We start from the raw sequence: 16,981 nt of genomic DNA, 5'->3' as shown, positions 1-16,981 counted from the left end.
TTTTACTTCATAGAAAAAGAGTGCAAGTACAATGCTTTATAGGAAATTGAATAATAGCTCTTCTCCTACTGTGCATATGGGATTCTAGTGGTGAGCTCTCACTGTTCCTTACAAAGGGACTGAAGTAGGTGTGATTGCAAATATCTCAAAACCTCTCCTCAATCACAACTAGAAGTACAAAGTGTGTGGAGGCTTTGGTAAGAGCAACTCCTGCAAAGTGTAGGCACACCATAAACATGGCAAAAACTCCAGAGGCTGTTGTAGAAAAGCTAAGTGTGGGTACCACAAACATGATGGACATCCAGAGGCTGTAGCGGGGGCCTCACAAAGTGTACAGAGGCTGTAGTACAAGGCTACATGAGGAGTTTATAAGTTTATGTCCGAGGCATTAGGGCTAGACAATACAAGACTAAAAAATTCTATCTAAATAGAAGGACTGATGAGGTTTTGTCCTTCTCCTGGCGGTCTTCTTCTTCTTTTGCTCCATTTTCTTCTTCTTCTTTAACTGCAACTAGATAGGCCTTTTGGGGCCTCTTTCTGGCATTGCAAAACTTTTGGGTGTGTCTGGTCCTTTTGCAGAAGTCACAGAAAAGTTGGTCGTTCTTGTCTTGTACCTGTTGCCAACATATAATGCATGTTCATCTCTAGAGGTGCTTTGTTATTCCTTAGTTTTTAGCTTCTTTTCCTCCTCTAACAGTGATGCCTGGATATCAACAAGGCTAAGGTTTGGCATATTGATTTTAGAGTTGTTAATACATTATTACAGAAGGCATTCTTTTAAGTAAAATACCAGTGCAAATATCTTTCTCCATTTTAATGTTGATTCCTGCAAGTTGGGTTAGAAGTCCTTTCATGTAATTTAGATGTGTGGCAAATGATGTGTTGGACTTTATTTCAAGCTTGAAAAATTCAATCAAGAGACAATACTTTGATGACTTAGACTGTGTACCAAACAAGGTGTCAAGTCTCTTCCATGTATCTTGTGAAGTATCGTAGTTATCTACATGGTGGATATAGCTGTCGTCTAGCTCCAGTTTGATAATGGCCTGAACCTTATCATCATTCTTTTGCCAAAGGATTGCAATATCTGCATCACGAGGCTTCTTTTCTTTTCTAGTTGTAATGGCCCAAAGGCCCTTCTTCATCAGGATGAGTTTGATGCGGGTCTGCCAGGTATGAAACTTGACTCCTTTGAAGCGAGCAGTTGGAGAGTCTTTTTCCATGTGGGAGTTGCAAAGGCAGTAGCAAATCAGCTCCAAAAATTCTCAGTTTTTTAAAGCTCAAAGGTTGATCTTGAGTGTGCACAAGTGTCAAGAGACACTAGATGAGTAGTATCAAGAGAGACTAGTTATGACAAACTGAGTGTTGCTTGCCTTGTTGGACTTGATGTCTTCAAGAACTGATCTTCAAGGTTGTATTCCCCTCCTTGATTTGATGCTGGAAGAGAAGCTTGAGTTGCTTGATTTCTCCCTTCCTTTGCTGATTTGAAAGAGGGACTAAGTAGATTTGACAATCAATGACTTGGTTAACTTGAGAAACTTGGAACTTGAAGTGAAGTTGAAGCTTTGGAGCTCAAGGCTATGGAGTAGGTTTAGGGTTAAACAGACCCTTCTGATTTTCCTGTCGCAGCAGCACATAGAGACGATGTTTTGGCAAACCCTTTGGTGGAGAGAGAGCTTAATGTGGTGCTTGAGAAGCCCTATGATCATAGGTTGATGCGCACAACGTGCTGGTCACGTCGACTGTATGACCCTCTCTGCTCCTTTTTTTTTGACAGCGAGTAGCTCTTCATGCAATGCTGGGACATAGAGGACCTAATGTCAAGCTTTGAAGTGCTAGGACGGAGTGCCTGGAGGCAAGGAAGATATGCCAAGAAGGAGGCTTCAGGTGAGAAGGCCTGATTGAAGACATCCAAAGGCTCCAATGTGACTGGTTCGTGCTGGCTATGGCAGACACACAGTGCAGCAACTGTGAAGAATCACAATGCTGAGCTTGAAATGGCCTAATGTTGAGCTCTGAGGTGACAGAGAGGAGCTCCAGGAGTAGGGCTACACTTCTCTAGAAGAAAGCTTGTCAAGATCTTGTCTGGTTGAAGAGATCTAAGAGCTTGAAGCAGGATAGGTGCAGGGTGGCTATGGCTGTCACAAGGTCAAATGGAGAAGGAGTGAGAGATGAGGTCATGAACTCAAGCTGAGTTGGGAAAAGACAAAGAGAAGCTGGAAGAGCAGAGATGAAACTAGGCCATACTTGACTGGGCTCTGATATCATGTTAAAAACTCAGATCTAGGACATGGCTATGATAGAAGCTATGGAGGTCGAAATAGGAAGAATGAACTCATGAAGACATTGACATTGACAAGTCAAATTGTCACACAAGTGAATTAGGTTCCAAGGTTGAGATTTGGACTCATAAACACAATCTTGTGTGTGGACAGTGACAAGGACACTTTATTGGAAAGAAAATAATACTTTCACTTGATAGAAAAAGAGTGCAAGTACAATACTTTATAGGAAACTGAATGATAGCACTTCTCCTATTGTGCATATGGGATTCTAGTATTGAGCCCTCACTGCTCCTTATAAAGGGACTGAAGTAGGTGTGATTGCAAATATCTCAACAACTTGGAAGAAGACCCCTATCAATGACCTAACCAATAAAGCTTTGATCTAGCTATGTGGGTCTATGGTCCCCAATCCTTCTCTAGATGTAGGCTGAATAATAACATACAAAGCCACCTTTTCTCTAGGTCGGCTCCCTTGATGAGATGTTTCACTTGGCCAAGGCATGACCTTGATAATGTCCAACATGAAGTGATATGCCACTTGGTCGTGAGAAGAACCTGGTTGGTAACCACCACTTTTCCATCTAAAAAGCACCTTGTAGAGCTCCAATATAGGAGCTTTTGCTTGATGCTCAAGATAGTACGTGCCAATTGCTACTTTGAAGTAATGTCAATCCCCACATGACATCTAAGATTTCTCTTGTGGAGAATCAAGGTGAAGTCCATGTGAGGTCTTGAGTTTGATTGTCTAGTATCACACACCCAAAGGCTATACGAATTGTGCCAATTAAATAAAGCACCATATTCTCTACTAAAGGTGTGAACCAAGAACCTGTCCTCTAATGTGGAATATGAACTCCTTCCTATGTAGCTTGCTCTCCTCTAATGAGCTCCATGCATCTATCTCTCCTATCCTCCAAGGTCTCCACCATGTTGAAGTCTCTGCTTACTATCCAATGGTTAACTTGGTGTAAGGGCTAACCAAGGATAGTCAAAAACTCTCTTGTGTCTTACTATCCATTTGGGGTATAAATGTTTAGAAATACAATGAGTGCATCCTCTACCCTCATTGAGACCCATAAGACTCTCCTTGAGAATAGAATGCCCCAATTTTGAGCTACCTTGATCCATTGCTCTCCAACACAAGTGCACAAGTAGAGGGGAAAAACGTCAAGATCCAATAAATCATTTGACTCATAATCTAGCTTTCGAAATACATCCTTCCCCTCCAAGGAGCAAACACCCCTCTCGTCTCTCATCAAGAAACCGGTTAGGTGTGATTGCACCTAACAAAACCACTATGAAATACCACTAGTTGAAATGCCTTTTTAAAGCCCCCTCATTCTCTTTAGATAAACAATTCACTTTGCTTGCTTCCATGCTATTACTCCACTGCATTATGTAGTTTCTTATTTCCTCTTTTCTCCATCTCTCTCAAATATTTCAACTAGAAGAAGCAAACTGTATATTGAAACGTCCCTTCCTGAGGGGCATCGCTCCAGCAGCCGTAGTTGGTATACTAGTATGAGTCACTTTGATGGAATCTTTTAAATTGTGCAAGGAAGGGTGATTTCCAATGAGCTGGCAAGCCAAAGATGATGCCTCAAGGGTCATTGCTGTAGTCTCTATCCTTGAGGGCAAGTTCTATGTCTAAAGCAAATCAAATAGGCAAGAAAACATCGGATGATAGTGCATAGGGAGTAGCATTGGAGTCCCCTAGTGATGGTAGGCCAATTTCTATCTTGTAAGTTTTGCTTGCTTTTTTAGTTGGTGTGTTGTAGTGTCTTGGATTGCGTGCATATCTAGACTCTATTGGACTAAATACGGTGCATATGGGGAAGGGAAGATGGAAGAGGTAGAGAAGGACGAAGTTTGGGCAAAGAAGTGAGGAAGGAGAACTACCGTGGAAGAGGAAGTTGAGGATGCCATTGTTGGACAGCTACCATGAAAGAGGAAGTTAAGGATGCCATCATTGGACAAAGAGGAGCTGTTGTGCATAAATTGTGATTGAACTCATTTCCTAGGCATAATTTGGTTTGCTCTATGTAGTGATGTGTGCTTAAAAGACTACCAAATGTTTACTCTCAAGCTTCATTGTTCAACACAATGTCCCTTAAAGATTCTAGCAAATGTATACAAGGCCTTTTCTTACACAGTGAGAAATTTGGTTCCCCCCACTTGGATGAATGCATTGTTTTGCATTATACTTTTCAAAGAGCTAGGGACCTAATGCTCTTATAATATGGTCAACATACTTCTAGTAAAGCTATTGATATGATCCCTTGTCATGAGGATGTTGTCTTGACATGGTATCAAAGTGCAGGAGCTCAAAGAGCTAAAGACCCTGTGCTTCGGAGAAGGCAAAGATAGTTTGTGCGTTCAGCATCTCAACTATTGCTTTTCCCCTTCATTTCTGCTGCATCATTGGGAGAGAGAGATACTCTTCTCTTCCTCTCCCGCCCACCCTTCTTTTCCCAGGTTGACACTTTGGTGCTACGACTTCTCCATAGACAAATGCAAAAACATTTGGGTACTTCTCTTTTAGCATCACCAACCCTCCCACCGATGCTTGCCAACATGAACCTTTGCTCTCTACAATGCTGGAGTATATTCGTCTATCCCTTGGCACTCGTTGTGCCACCTCTTCTTTCTGGGCCATAGAGTATATTCGTCTATCCCTTGGCACTCGTTGTGCCACCTCTTCTTTCTGGGCCATAGATTTATTCTACATGAGCTTTCTTACACAGTGAGAAATTTGGTTCCTCCCACTTGGATGAATGCATTGTTTTGCATTATACTTTTCAAAGAGCTAGGGACCTAATGCTCTTATAATATGGTCAGCATACTTCTAGTAAAGCTATTGATATGATCCCTTGTCATGAGGGTGTTGTCTTGACATGGTATCACAGTGCAGGAGCTCAAAGAGCTAAAGACCCTGTTCTTCGGAGAAGGCAAAGATAGTTTGCGCGTTCAGCATCTCAACTATTGCTTTTCCCCTTCATTTCTACTGCATCATCGGGAGAGAGAGATACTCTTCTCTTCCTCTCCAGCCCACCCTTCTTTTCCCAGGTTGACACTTTGGTGCTACGACTTCTCCATAGACAAATGCACAAACCATTGGGTACTTCTCTTTTAGCATCACCAACCCTCCCATTGATGCTTGCCAACATGAACCTTTGCTCTCTACAATGCTGGAGTATATTCGTCTATCCCTTGTCACTCATTGTGCCACCTCTTCTTTCTGGGCCATAGAGTTTATTCTACATGAGCTTTCAGAGTTTCATGTTCAAGGCAATAAGACACATCTGATGCACATGAAGCCCTATCGAGCAAAAGGAGGTTCGTCAGGCGCCATAGCCTCCTCGTGGTTGCGTCTAGTTTATCTAGGGTTTTTGGAATGCCACCTCGACAACCCGTGGTTTTATAGTCTACTCCTCCAAGAGATAGTGATTGTTGGATATCGTCCCCTTGGTAGTCCTCTCCTTCGAGAGATAGTGTCTTTTTGATGCCTTCCATTACTTCAGCTCTGCAATCCACTCCATTGAGAGCTATCGACTGTTGCCCACTCTTGGCTCAGTATGAGCCTCACCTTTTCCCACTCTCGACTGCTGAGGTTCGAGAGACCACCTTTGAGAGCTCTTTGACATCTTCAACACCCTAGATACCTTCTTCAGCACAACCAGTGGCACTTCCTTTGTCAGCGAATGATTTGGAGTCCGTGATCCATGAGTTTTTAGATTCTCTCTCTCTCACAGAGGGGGACGTACTCTCTTTGCTCTCAGAGGGGGTTTCTACTTCTTATTTGGCTTCAGAGGGGGCCCTTGCATCTCCTCCCTTTGAGGGGGCCCCTACTCATCATGAAGTTCATCCCCACCATTTACTCTTGGGGGATGGCTGTCTTCGAGCAGTTATTTCTCCTATATTGATACCCAAGATCTTCAGAGGCCACTAAGATTGAGGCCTTGGAGATTCAGCCGTGACTTGGTGACGAGGTCTTTGAATTCCTTCCAACATGGAGTTACGGAGATAGTGGCTTCTCTCCCAAGGTGGAGTTAAGTTCTATAGTCCATCTTATCTACTGTTCCTTAGTATCGGTTACCTTTTCGGTGGAAATCTTGGATCTTTGGAATCCTTTACATCTTCTTTGTATCTCTCCTTGCTCTTTTTTCATCCGTTTTTCGGCCTGAGAGGGAGTGTTGAGAAATCACTTCTTTAGTTTTCACACTTCAGTTAGGGTTTCGAACTAGCTGCCCCAAAAAGGGTTGGTGTCCACATTTTGGTCATTTCGTTAGTGAATGCCCACTCAATGTTGCGCCACCCTCCCTAGATTGCTTATGCCTATAAATAAGCAGTCACTTCATTCATTCTTACATCACTTTAGTCATTCTTCACCCCCCTTCTTCCATCACTCTGACACTCTTCCCTCTTTACTCCATTGCCACCCATACCCCTACGGGAGGACATTGTAGTTTGTGGTCACCCTTCCTCTTCTCCTTCAAGCAACTTGTTCCTTCATCATTAGGTCTGCGTTTTGAGGTCTTCTGCAGTTGGTGACCTTCTTTCCTTGCTAGTGACATCTCTATCCATTAGGTGTCTTTTGGATCACTGTGTTTGCTGCATTTGGAGGCTCTATACCAATAGACATAAGCTCTCATTAGCCTAGCGACTTGCTATCATTTGCGTTTTTCATTTGGAGGCCTTCCCTCTGCTAGGCATTGGCTCCCAGCACCTGGCGACAACATTCTGCATTTGGAGACTGCCTTCTCATCTGTGGTTTCAGTCTGATACACCCCACGTATTTTCGCTACATCACCGAGAGACAGAGATACTATTCTCTTTCTCTCCTACCCACCCTTCCTTTTCCAAGTTGACACTCTGGTGTTACGACTTCTCCACAGGCAGATACACAGATCACTAGGTGCTCCTCTTCTAGCATCACTGACCCTCCCACTAATGCTTGCCAACATGGACCTTTGCTCCCTACACCAACAAACTATATGCGTCTACCCCTTGACACTTGTTGTGCCACCTCTCCCTTCTGGGATACAAAGTTCATTTTGCACTGGCTTTCAAAGTTTTATGCTCAAGGCAATAAGACACACTTGATGTACGTTAAGCCCATTGAGCAAAAGTAGGATCGTCAAGCACCATCCCAGGTTGACATTGGTGCTACGACTTCTCCACAAGTAGATGCACAGACCACTAGGTGCTTCTCTTCTAGCATCATTGGCCCTTCCACCGATGCTTGTCGACATGGACCTTTACTCCCTACATCGCCGGAGTATGTGTGTCTACTCCGTGGCACTCGTTGTGCCACCTCTCCCTTCTGGGCCATATAGTTCATTTTGCACCGGCTTTTAGAGTATTATTCTCAAGGCAATAAGACACGCCTGATGCGCACTAAAGTCATCGAGCAAAAGGAGGATTATTAGATGCCATGGCCTCCTTGTGATTGCCATAATGCGCTATGGATGTTACCTTTAATTCTTCTAGGGTTTTAGGAACGCCACCTTGACAACTTGTAGTTTTGTAGTCTGCTCCTCCAAGAGACATGGTATTAGAGGGCAGGAGCTCATAGATATGGTAACAGAGCATAGGACCTCAGGTTGACATGGTATCAGAGTGTAGGAGCTCAAAGAGCTAAAGACCTTGTTCTTTGGAGAAGGCAAATATAGGTTGTGGGTTCGGCATTAACTATTGCTTTTCCTCTTCATTTTCATTGCATCACTAAGAGATAGAGATACCCTTCTCTTCCTCTCCCACCCACCCTTCCTTTCCCAGGTTGACATTAGTGCTACAACTTCTCCACAGGTAGATGCACAAATCACTGGGTACTCCTCTTTCGGCATCACTAGTGCTTCCACCAATGCTTGTCGACATGGACCTTTGCTCCCTACATCTTTGGAGTATATGCGTCTATCTCGTGGCACTCATTGTGTCACCTCTCCCTTCTGGGCCATAGAGTTTATTCTACATTGGCTTTGAGAGTTTTATGCTTAAGGTAGTAAGATGTATCTGATGTGCATGAAGCCCTATCGCTACAACACTTCCATGAGAGGTGTCTATGAAGGAAAAATTGATAGAACTCATTGGGACTACAAGCGTGGATGAGCAGCACGCTGCATTTTGGAGGAAGTCGGGGTCAACGTGGTCACTTGTTTTTGATTTGGACGAAGTAGATTTGTCTTTTGAGTTGCAGGGCCGGCATGGCGCCAACCGCAATGTGCGCACTGTAGTCCTTTCCAATCCCTCTCTTGAGGGTGCTTTCATACTCCAGGGTATCCCAGTCTCCCGCTTCAATGAGTTGGTTGCACCATGATTTGATTCGAGCGTTGATAGCTCTTAGGGCCACTTTGGACCTGTTTGATGCGCCGGTCCATGCTAAACGTTTTAGTAAATCATCCCGTTTCACAAAAGCCCAGCCTCACTCTCTTCTCGGTTCCCCCTTTCCCATTTCCTAGCAAAGAATCTTGCTTAATATTGTTGATGAGGGTATCTCTTATCAAGGTTGATTAGGGCAAATCAAGGCTGTTGAATGCAAACATTGCATGTGGACGTACAACAATAATTGGGCATGCATGCAGTGTGTTAAGGACATGCATTTTATGATCATTTATTTAATTTATTGCTGTGAATATAATATGCTATCTATTTATTTATTTGTTGGATTTTCATTTGTCTATTCACCACATAATAGTGACTTCTTGCACGTGCATGCATGTAACAAGTCACTATTATGCAACAAATAGGCAAATGAAAATGCCCAAAATAATTAAATAAATAACCTCATATTTTCCATAGCAATAAAATGAATAAATCATTATAACAATGCAATCATTGCTTGGGCTGAGATCAGAATGGTGACATATGTGGGCACCTGTTAGAGTGCACTTGGAACAACTTTGTCACATCTTCATTGTTGGTGAGAGCAAGTGTGAGAAAATGCATTAGGGCAAAGCTATACTGAGATTGAGAGGCATACACTGAAGAATATGTAATGAATTTTGGGCTGATTTGCACCTGCTATGATTAGGGTTTGCAATGGGGCATTGTTTGGTGTATCAGAGTGCCTGTCACTTAAGAAGTCCATCCTGGACCTTGATCAGATGGGCAATCAGCGTGTATACCTCAAATTGTGAAGTTGGGACTCATTTGCAACAGCCAAGCTACAATTAGCATGTGTAGTGGGGCATTTTCAGTTGTACCAAGAGTGCTTGGTCACTGGCAAAGTATATCCTCAGCCTTGATCAACTCAGCAATCAGCTTTGTAAGGCTGTTTAGTAATCTTAAAGAAATACCACAAGTGGCGCCATCATAGTAACATGGGATGGGTTTTGGGAATGGGGACAAGAATGGGAAGGGGACATGAATTGCCATCCCCTGTCACCATGAGAGGGCTCTAACACGGACAGGAGTGGGATGGTACAAGGACAGGATGGGAAGCTAGAAAATGGCCATCTCATGTTACTATGGGCGCCATGCTTTCAGTTGGCATTGTTTCTTTGAGGAGGAGCATTCTAGCTTCAATGTTTTTGAGTATTTATTTTCTTGATTACTGTTTTTGGATTATTGTGTTTGCAAGTTGTGTCTACAACCTTTTGGGCTTACCAAAAGCCAGTTTCATGGTTTGCTCCTGTTTCTTCTTCTACCAATCCTCAAAATTGTGTGTGTGTGTGTGTGTGCGCCTTATCACTTCAAGTCTATGGTCTTGCTTTTAAGTTTTCTAGCATTGCTCCTATTTCTTCTTCTACTAATCCTCCTCTTCCTTTTATTTAAAGTTCCTGATAAGAACTTGCTATTTGCTACTTTGGGAGAAACATTGTTTTTTTCCCTGGTTTTATTGCATAAATCGAAGTTTTGTACCTGTGTAGAATGATACACGGACTACGAATAAAAGGTGGCAAAGCTACATATGTATCACGCTTCGTTCAAACCTCAAGGATGAAGCAAGAAGTATACTTCAATGCAGCCAAATTTATGAAGGTTAGAAAATAGGAGAATCAGAAGTATTTACACTTTGACACTGCCACTTCTTCTGAACATCGATCCATTATTTGCAGTTTGGTGACTTGAAGGGAGTTTTTGGTTTCTTTATGGCACAAATTGCCAATCTTCGCCGTAGACTGAAAATCTTGGATTATTCTCAAGGTTCTGGCACAGGCAAGTCCATGTGGAAAGCATTGTTACTAGTTGTGTTGTGTGACCTATTGTACACCATTTGGTTACTCTTTTTGCAATTGCTACAGGACAACTGCCCTTAAATCCATTTATTTTTTCCGTGTTCTTGCTGAGAAATGGAAAATATTTCATTAATAGAGATTTTTAAGTGTAGACTCTGGATAATTTAGGTAATACGGCCATGGTTTATCACGATGGAAAACTTTTATCTTTACATGAAGCTGACAAGCCCTGTAAGTGATTGCAAGCTTCATTCTGATAACATATTTTTCTTTCTTACAGCTATAATGAAGTCACATGCACTAATCTATTACATACATAAAATGGGAATTTACTTGCATTCAGATATGATCAAAGTTCTTGAGGATGGGGACCTTCAGACAGTTGGTCTGTTGGACTATGACAAGCGCTTGACACATCCATTCACTGCCCACCCTAAAGTTGATCCTGTGACAGGTGGGTGCACACACCAAGTATTCTGTTCAGACAAATTTTTAAATTGTAGCTCTTATGGAAACCAACTTGCACATTCAGACAAAGTTGCGAAATGTCTGAGGGCTTGTTATTTGCTGGCTTTTTACCACAGGTGAAATGTTCACTTTTGGTTATCAGTTTGAACCCCCATATTGTGTGTACCATGTCGTTTCAAAAGATGGAACCATGCACGATCCAGTCAACATCACAGTTTCAGGTCCAGTCATGATGCATGATTTTGCTATTACAGAGAACTATGCCATCTTCATGGATTTGCCCCTTTACTTTCAACCCAGGGTAATGTTGTTTTCTTCTTTTACACTAAAGTCTGGCCTTTGCTGCATTAATTGCACACTGGTCAGTGAACCTTGCTTGTGACATACTCTTCTTTTCTTTTCTTTCAGGAAATGGTGAAGGGAAATCTGATCGTTAAGTTTGATAAGTCAAGGTCATCCAGGTTTGGAATCCTTCCACGGTATGCAAAAAATGAATCCCAGATACAATGGTTTGAGTTCCCTGCGTTCTACATATTCCATAATGGTGATTTGAGTTCTTATACTTTCCCATTCAGTCCTTTCTTCTCCCAAAGTGTCTAAAATGTGAAGTTGGGGCTGATCCTGCAGTCAATGCTTGGGAGGAAGGTGACAAAGTTTTTCTCTACAGTTGCCGATTACCAGAGTTTGATCTTGAGACAGTATCAGGGCCATTAAAAGAAAAAATGGATGAATCAAATAATCAACTGTATGTTTGGAATTGTGCATTTGCACTTGAAAGTAGACTATATGATCTCTATACTTATAGCAGTAGACAAATGAATCAAAACAGTATTGGATTTTTATTTATGTTCTGTGCAGTTATGAACTATGTTTCGACTTAAGGACTGGCCAAGCATCAGAAAGGCAGCTGTCACTGTCTTCTGTTGACTTTCCAAGGATAAATGAAAAGTACATTGGCAGGTCAGTGGCTGGTTTGAACCAAGTCTTTCACATCTGTAACAACTCAACTTACAACTGAGACTTTGGAAGTTTTTTTGTGATGCATCCTCAGAAAACAGCAGTTCACTTATTGCACAATTCTTGAGGAAACAACAAAGTTAGTAGGGTTGGTCAAGTTTGATCTTTGGGACGATCCCATACTAGAGGGGAAAGAGAAAATTGAAACTGGAGGCAACGTAAAGGGTGTGATAATGTTTGGCCCTGGAAGATATGGTTCTGAAGCGATTTTTGTTCCTCGAACTGCTGATGAAGATCTGACTGAAGACGATGGTTACTTAATTTGCTTTCTTTATGATGAAAACATTGGGTATGTTTTCTTTATTTTTGTTTAGCTTTTGCCGTAGGGAATCTAAAACTTGGATTAGACTGTCTATATCTGTGTATAATACCAACTATAGGCTCTGCTAATTTATGGTATAAGCTGTGCAAACTTTGTCCCCGATTTTTATTGTGTGTGTATTTTAGGGCCATTTGTGCTAGGCTGCTGTCCCTTGTTGTTGTATGTTTCCCCCATATAACAGCCAATGGATATTTTGCTGACCTTTTGTAGTGAATGCAGGGAGTCAGAAGTAGTGGTTTATGATGCAAAGACAATGTCACCTAATCCAGTTGGACTGGTGAAACTCCCAGCAAGGGTACCATATGGATTTCATGCCCTGTTTATTTCAGAGGTAAGCTGCTCTGAAGCTTGGAGACATGTTTTGTAGTTATCTTTGGCTTGTTAATTAGAACTGATATTGTGTGATGTCTGAAGTTGGCATTTCTATTTCTCGTTCATTTTAAAAGATCTGTAAAAACAGTTTCAATTGTGCATGCCATAAGGAACTAGTTAAGCCAATCAGCTGTTGCTATCTGACCAAATGAAGGATGGAAAAAATTATTTCCAGCTAAAAATACAAGCAGACAATCTTCACCATCCTAGCAAGATATGATAAGAAGCATCATTCAAATGCAGTGGGGTATGCTGTGCTTAAGTATTACTTGGATATGCGGATTCCGAGTCCTTTGCATGTAGATTTAGTCATCAATGGTAGGAGGTGCACTGATATATAATTTGGATGTGGGTCATGATAATTCTAGTAATTCATTTGCTGTGGAGTATATACTAAATCTTTGCACCTGTCACCTTGGGCTTTTGTCCAGCCGAGGCAGGTTTGCATCCTTTCTTTGAAGAGTGAATGGACTGTTGAGCATGTGGTGTATAATGATGGCTCTCCGATACCTTTTCCTCAGGGCATATGTGGGTTTCAGATGTGCATTACCACCCAATCTGGTTTCAGTTATGTAGGAGTTCCAGCATAAGTGCCTTGCCCTCATGATCACTTACTGAATTGATCTTAGGAAGTGAGGCATGAGACTACAGCAAGAGGAGTATGGGCTGCATTAGCCAACACACACGAATCAAATAAGTTGGCCAATGTGTTGAGACTTAAGTAGGAACTAGTCAACATCAGGATGAAAATTACTGATAAGGCAGAGGAACATGTGCAGAAGATTCAGATACTTGCAGCAGAGCTGAAGGCTGTAGGAGAGCCTGTAAGCAAGAGAGAACTCGCCTTCATGCCGCTCAACAATCTGCCTCAAAGTGATGGTCATGCCCATCTAGTAGTGAGTACAGATGGCCAAGATGAGTCAAGACTCCAGATTCTGAGTATATTGTAGCAAAGCTGTTGGTGTTTCACTCACGCCTACGCTCACAGAATAGTGTCGGTGATCTACAATAGGACATTGGGACACTTTTTACTCTCCGTATGAGACACAGTTTAGTCATGTACCGTACCTTACACCTTTCGGCTGCGAACGCACCTTAAGGCACTTACTCAACCCTAAGGTCTAAGGGTTGTACTTTGTACTTTCACTTACACACTTTTGTATCGTGTGTTGAGCTGTGTTCTCACTCTCACTCTCTCTACTGTTCACTGTGTTTCCAGCTGAGAGCTGCCATCTCCATTTTTGACATTTGGTATCAGAGCTATAGGCTTGCCAGGTTCAGCTCAGCCTCTCACCCTGTCCAGTTCTGCACCAGCAGCACCGCCACCTCAGCCCCCCTGCAGGCTCGTCAGCTCCTGCCCATCCAGTTGCTACCCGCCAGTGCGCTGCCTACAACGCCGCCTCCTGGTCCACCAGCGCCACCAGTGAGTGCTGCCTGTGCAGCAGTCACCTGTGCCAACTCCGCCTGCAGGCCTGCCACCTGCAGTGCCACCCCCTGGTTCTCCAGTGCCACCTGCGCCTCCAGCAGCTCCAGTTTGTGGCACCGTTATCTGGCAGCTGCACCACGAGTACCAGGCCCGCCAATGCCTCCTCTAGCTTTTGCCGTCCTGCTTGCCACCTTCACCAGCTCATTGAGGCCACCACTAGTCTTTGGTCAGTTTAGGCATCTACCTGGCTTGACTTCGACTCACATTTCGAAGGTGACAGGTATATTTAGTTATTTTATTTAGAAGTCAGAGCTATAGCAGCAAGGGCTTTGTCAGAGAATTTGGGGCTTTTGCATGCTTGGCAAACATTGGCACATGTACTGAAGATTTAGTTTGAAATTGATTGAAATTGTGCACTTTGGACAGCTCAATTTTGGGGCTTTTGCATTTTTTATGCTGCTGAGCTGTGTTTATGCATTGGACAGCGTGCTATTCGTTGAAATTTGTGGAAATTTCAGCACATTTGACAGTTGTGATCAAGCGTGACACAGTTTTGCTAATTACAGCTTGGTGTATGCTGCAATTTTTGGAAATTTGTAGATTTCCAGGTTGTTCTAGCTTTGGTTCTTGCTTGTGTTTTTTGAAACAGTGACATTTATCATGGCCAATCAAGAACAGAGTGATGTATTCACCTATGTATCTAAAGAGGATAGATTGGATGGTAGTAACTATTCTCTATGGTTATTCATGATGAAGAATGTGCTTATTGCTAAAAATCTTTGGGAGTATGTTAGTGGTGAAGAAGTTCATCTTGGAGTTGTGGCTCTTGCGATTCCTCCGCAAGGAGGATGTGGTCAAAGGCTAGCTCCAGCTCAGCCACTTCCCCAAAGAACAGTTGCATAGAAGGCTTGGGACACTCGAGATGCCCAAGCATTGTCATTGATTGCATCGGCTGCCGTTCAACGGTCCATAATCCTGCATATTCAATCTGCTACTTTTTTATGGGTAGCATGGCTCACACTTAAGCAAATGTTTGGTGGAAAAAATGAGACATGCATTTCTTTCTTGAAAAAGAAGCTTGAAAATGTGAAGATGGATGAAGGTACCATGTAGGATCATCTTAATAAAATTCAAGACTTGCATGAGCAGTTGATGAATATAGATGAGTATTATTCTGATGCACATATGATCTTTACTACTTTGAATTCCTTGCCACTCTCTTATTTGGCCTTTCACATGGCCTTACATCTCACCATGAGAATTTCTCCGCAGCCACTTACCTTTCTTCAGTTGGTTAGTTTGCTACTAGAAGAAGAGTAAACAAGGAAGAAGAGTGGGGTGGATGTTGTAGCGTCTGAACATGCTTTTATGGTGAGATAGAAGAGCAAGGGCAATCAGTCTAGGAATGCTTTGCAGAGTTCTGGAAGCTCAAGTACTTCATAGAGCAACAAGAAGCAAGGGACATGCAAGCGAAGAGGCAAGTGCCATTATTGTAAAAAGCCAAGTCACTACATCACAGAATGTAAGAAATGCATTGCCAAGGAGGAGGAGCCTGGGATGTCTACCTTTGTTGATGCACCTTCTACTACTAGAGAGTCCACGTCTTTTGTTATTGAATGTGACTACTTTTTTACACTTATAGTTATGATTCTTCTTGGGAAGATAGAGCATTCAACTATAAGGAATTCTTGACTTTGGTATTGACTAGTACATTATGTCATGAACTCTATGAGTTAGATGCTTATTCGATTGATTAGTTAGTCTATTTGGCATCTACTATTACTCTTGCTATGTCAGAGGCAGAGTCATGGCATGCTTGCATGGGGCATGTTGACTATAGCAGTTTGATGCTTATGCAACGGACTCAAATGTTAGATGATTTACCTCTCTTGGAGAAACCTCCTAAGTATATTTGTGAGGGATGCATTTTGGGAAAAATGCATTGGTTTTCTTTTCCTCATGATGTTGCTTTTAAGGCAACAGCTAGGTTGCGGATTGTGCGTTTGGATGTATGTGGATCTATGCAGACAAAGTCATTGGGTGGATGTCATTATTTCATGACTTTCATTGACGACTTTACTCACTTTTCTTGGCTCTATTCATTGGTGAAAGAGTCAAAGATATATGATGTATTTTTTGCTTTTATTACACTTGTGGAAAATCAATTTGGCTATCGGGTTAAGACTTCATTTAGACCGAGTGGGGGAAGACATGTCTTCTTTGTTGAATAAATTTTTAAAGCAAAAAGGCTTTGCCAATCAGTATCCTATTGCATATACTCCATAGCAAAATGGGGTTGTAGAAAGAAAGAATTGGTTACTTATGGAGATGGCCAGACGTATGCTGAAAGCTAAAAATTTGCTACATGGTTTTTGGATGGAAGTAGTTATGTGTGCTTGTCATGTTTTGAATAGGTGCCCTACCAAGGCATTGAAAAATGTCACGCCTTTTGAGGCTTGGAACAGTCAGAAACCTTCAGTTGGCCACTTTCGTACTTTTGGGTGTCTTGCATATATACTCATATTCCCAAAGTAATGAGAAAGAAGTTGGACAACAAGGTTGTCAAGTTCATATTTGTGGGGTACAATAGTGAGGGCAAAGGGTACAGACTGTATGATCTTGTTTTTAAGAAAGCCATTGTCAGTAGGGATGTGATTTTTGATGAAAAATCAGAATTATCTCTTGCTGGTTTTGACACATATTACGTTGCAAATGATGTGTTTGAAGGGCCGCTGCCTATTTTTTTTGGTGATACAGTTGGAGCTTCATCAAATGAACAAAATATTCAGCCGGTTGCTCCCTTAAGCAATGCAGAAATTCAGCCTATGGCTGATCTAAATATTCACTAAGATGTTGAATTTGAGGTTCATCAAGAGCATGTACATAATCAAGAGGCTAGGCAAATGCCTAGATG

At 42.2% G+C, this 16,981-nt stretch overlaps 1 protein-coding gene across 3 annotated transcripts in view; it reads left to right on the top strand.

The window, feature by feature from the left end:
- LOC148041232 (carotenoid 9,10(9',10')-cleavage dioxygenase-like) overlaps nucleotides 1–16,981 on the top strand; it is a 73,721-nt gene that overhangs the window by 36,991 nt on the left and 19,749 nt on the right. For all 3 annotated transcript variants that reach the window (XM_087678170.1, XM_087678189.1, XM_087678180.1), the window contains exons 4-13: nucleotides 10,154–10,265; nucleotides 10,343–10,442; nucleotides 10,631–10,693; nucleotides 10,806–10,916; nucleotides 11,047–11,231; nucleotides 11,339–11,474; nucleotides 11,558–11,675; nucleotides 11,789–11,890; nucleotides 11,982–12,236; nucleotides 12,489–12,600. In XM_087678170.1, the coding sequence (XP_087534296.1) occupies nucleotides 10,154–10,265; nucleotides 10,343–10,442; nucleotides 10,631–10,693; nucleotides 10,806–10,916; nucleotides 11,047–11,231; nucleotides 11,339–11,474; nucleotides 11,558–11,675; nucleotides 11,789–11,890; nucleotides 11,982–12,236; nucleotides 12,489–12,600 (1,294 nt within the window). The remainder of the gene's footprint in view (nucleotides 1–10,153; nucleotides 10,266–10,342; nucleotides 10,443–10,630; nucleotides 10,694–10,805; nucleotides 10,917–11,046; nucleotides 11,232–11,338; nucleotides 11,475–11,557; nucleotides 11,676–11,788; nucleotides 11,891–11,981; nucleotides 12,237–12,488; nucleotides 12,601–16,981) is intronic.

Source organism: Lygodium microphyllum, chromosome 1, assembly GCF_053477565.2.
Source record: "Lygodium microphyllum isolate KBCC chromosome 1, Lygodium_microphyllum_v1.1.10, whole genome shotgun sequence".
In the NCBI taxonomy this organism is placed as follows: domain Eukaryota; kingdom Viridiplantae; phylum Streptophyta; class Polypodiopsida; order Schizaeales; family Lygodiaceae; genus Lygodium; species Lygodium microphyllum.
Note: the sequence above shows the minus strand (reverse complement) of the source record. Positions and strands in the feature narration are given on the sequence as shown.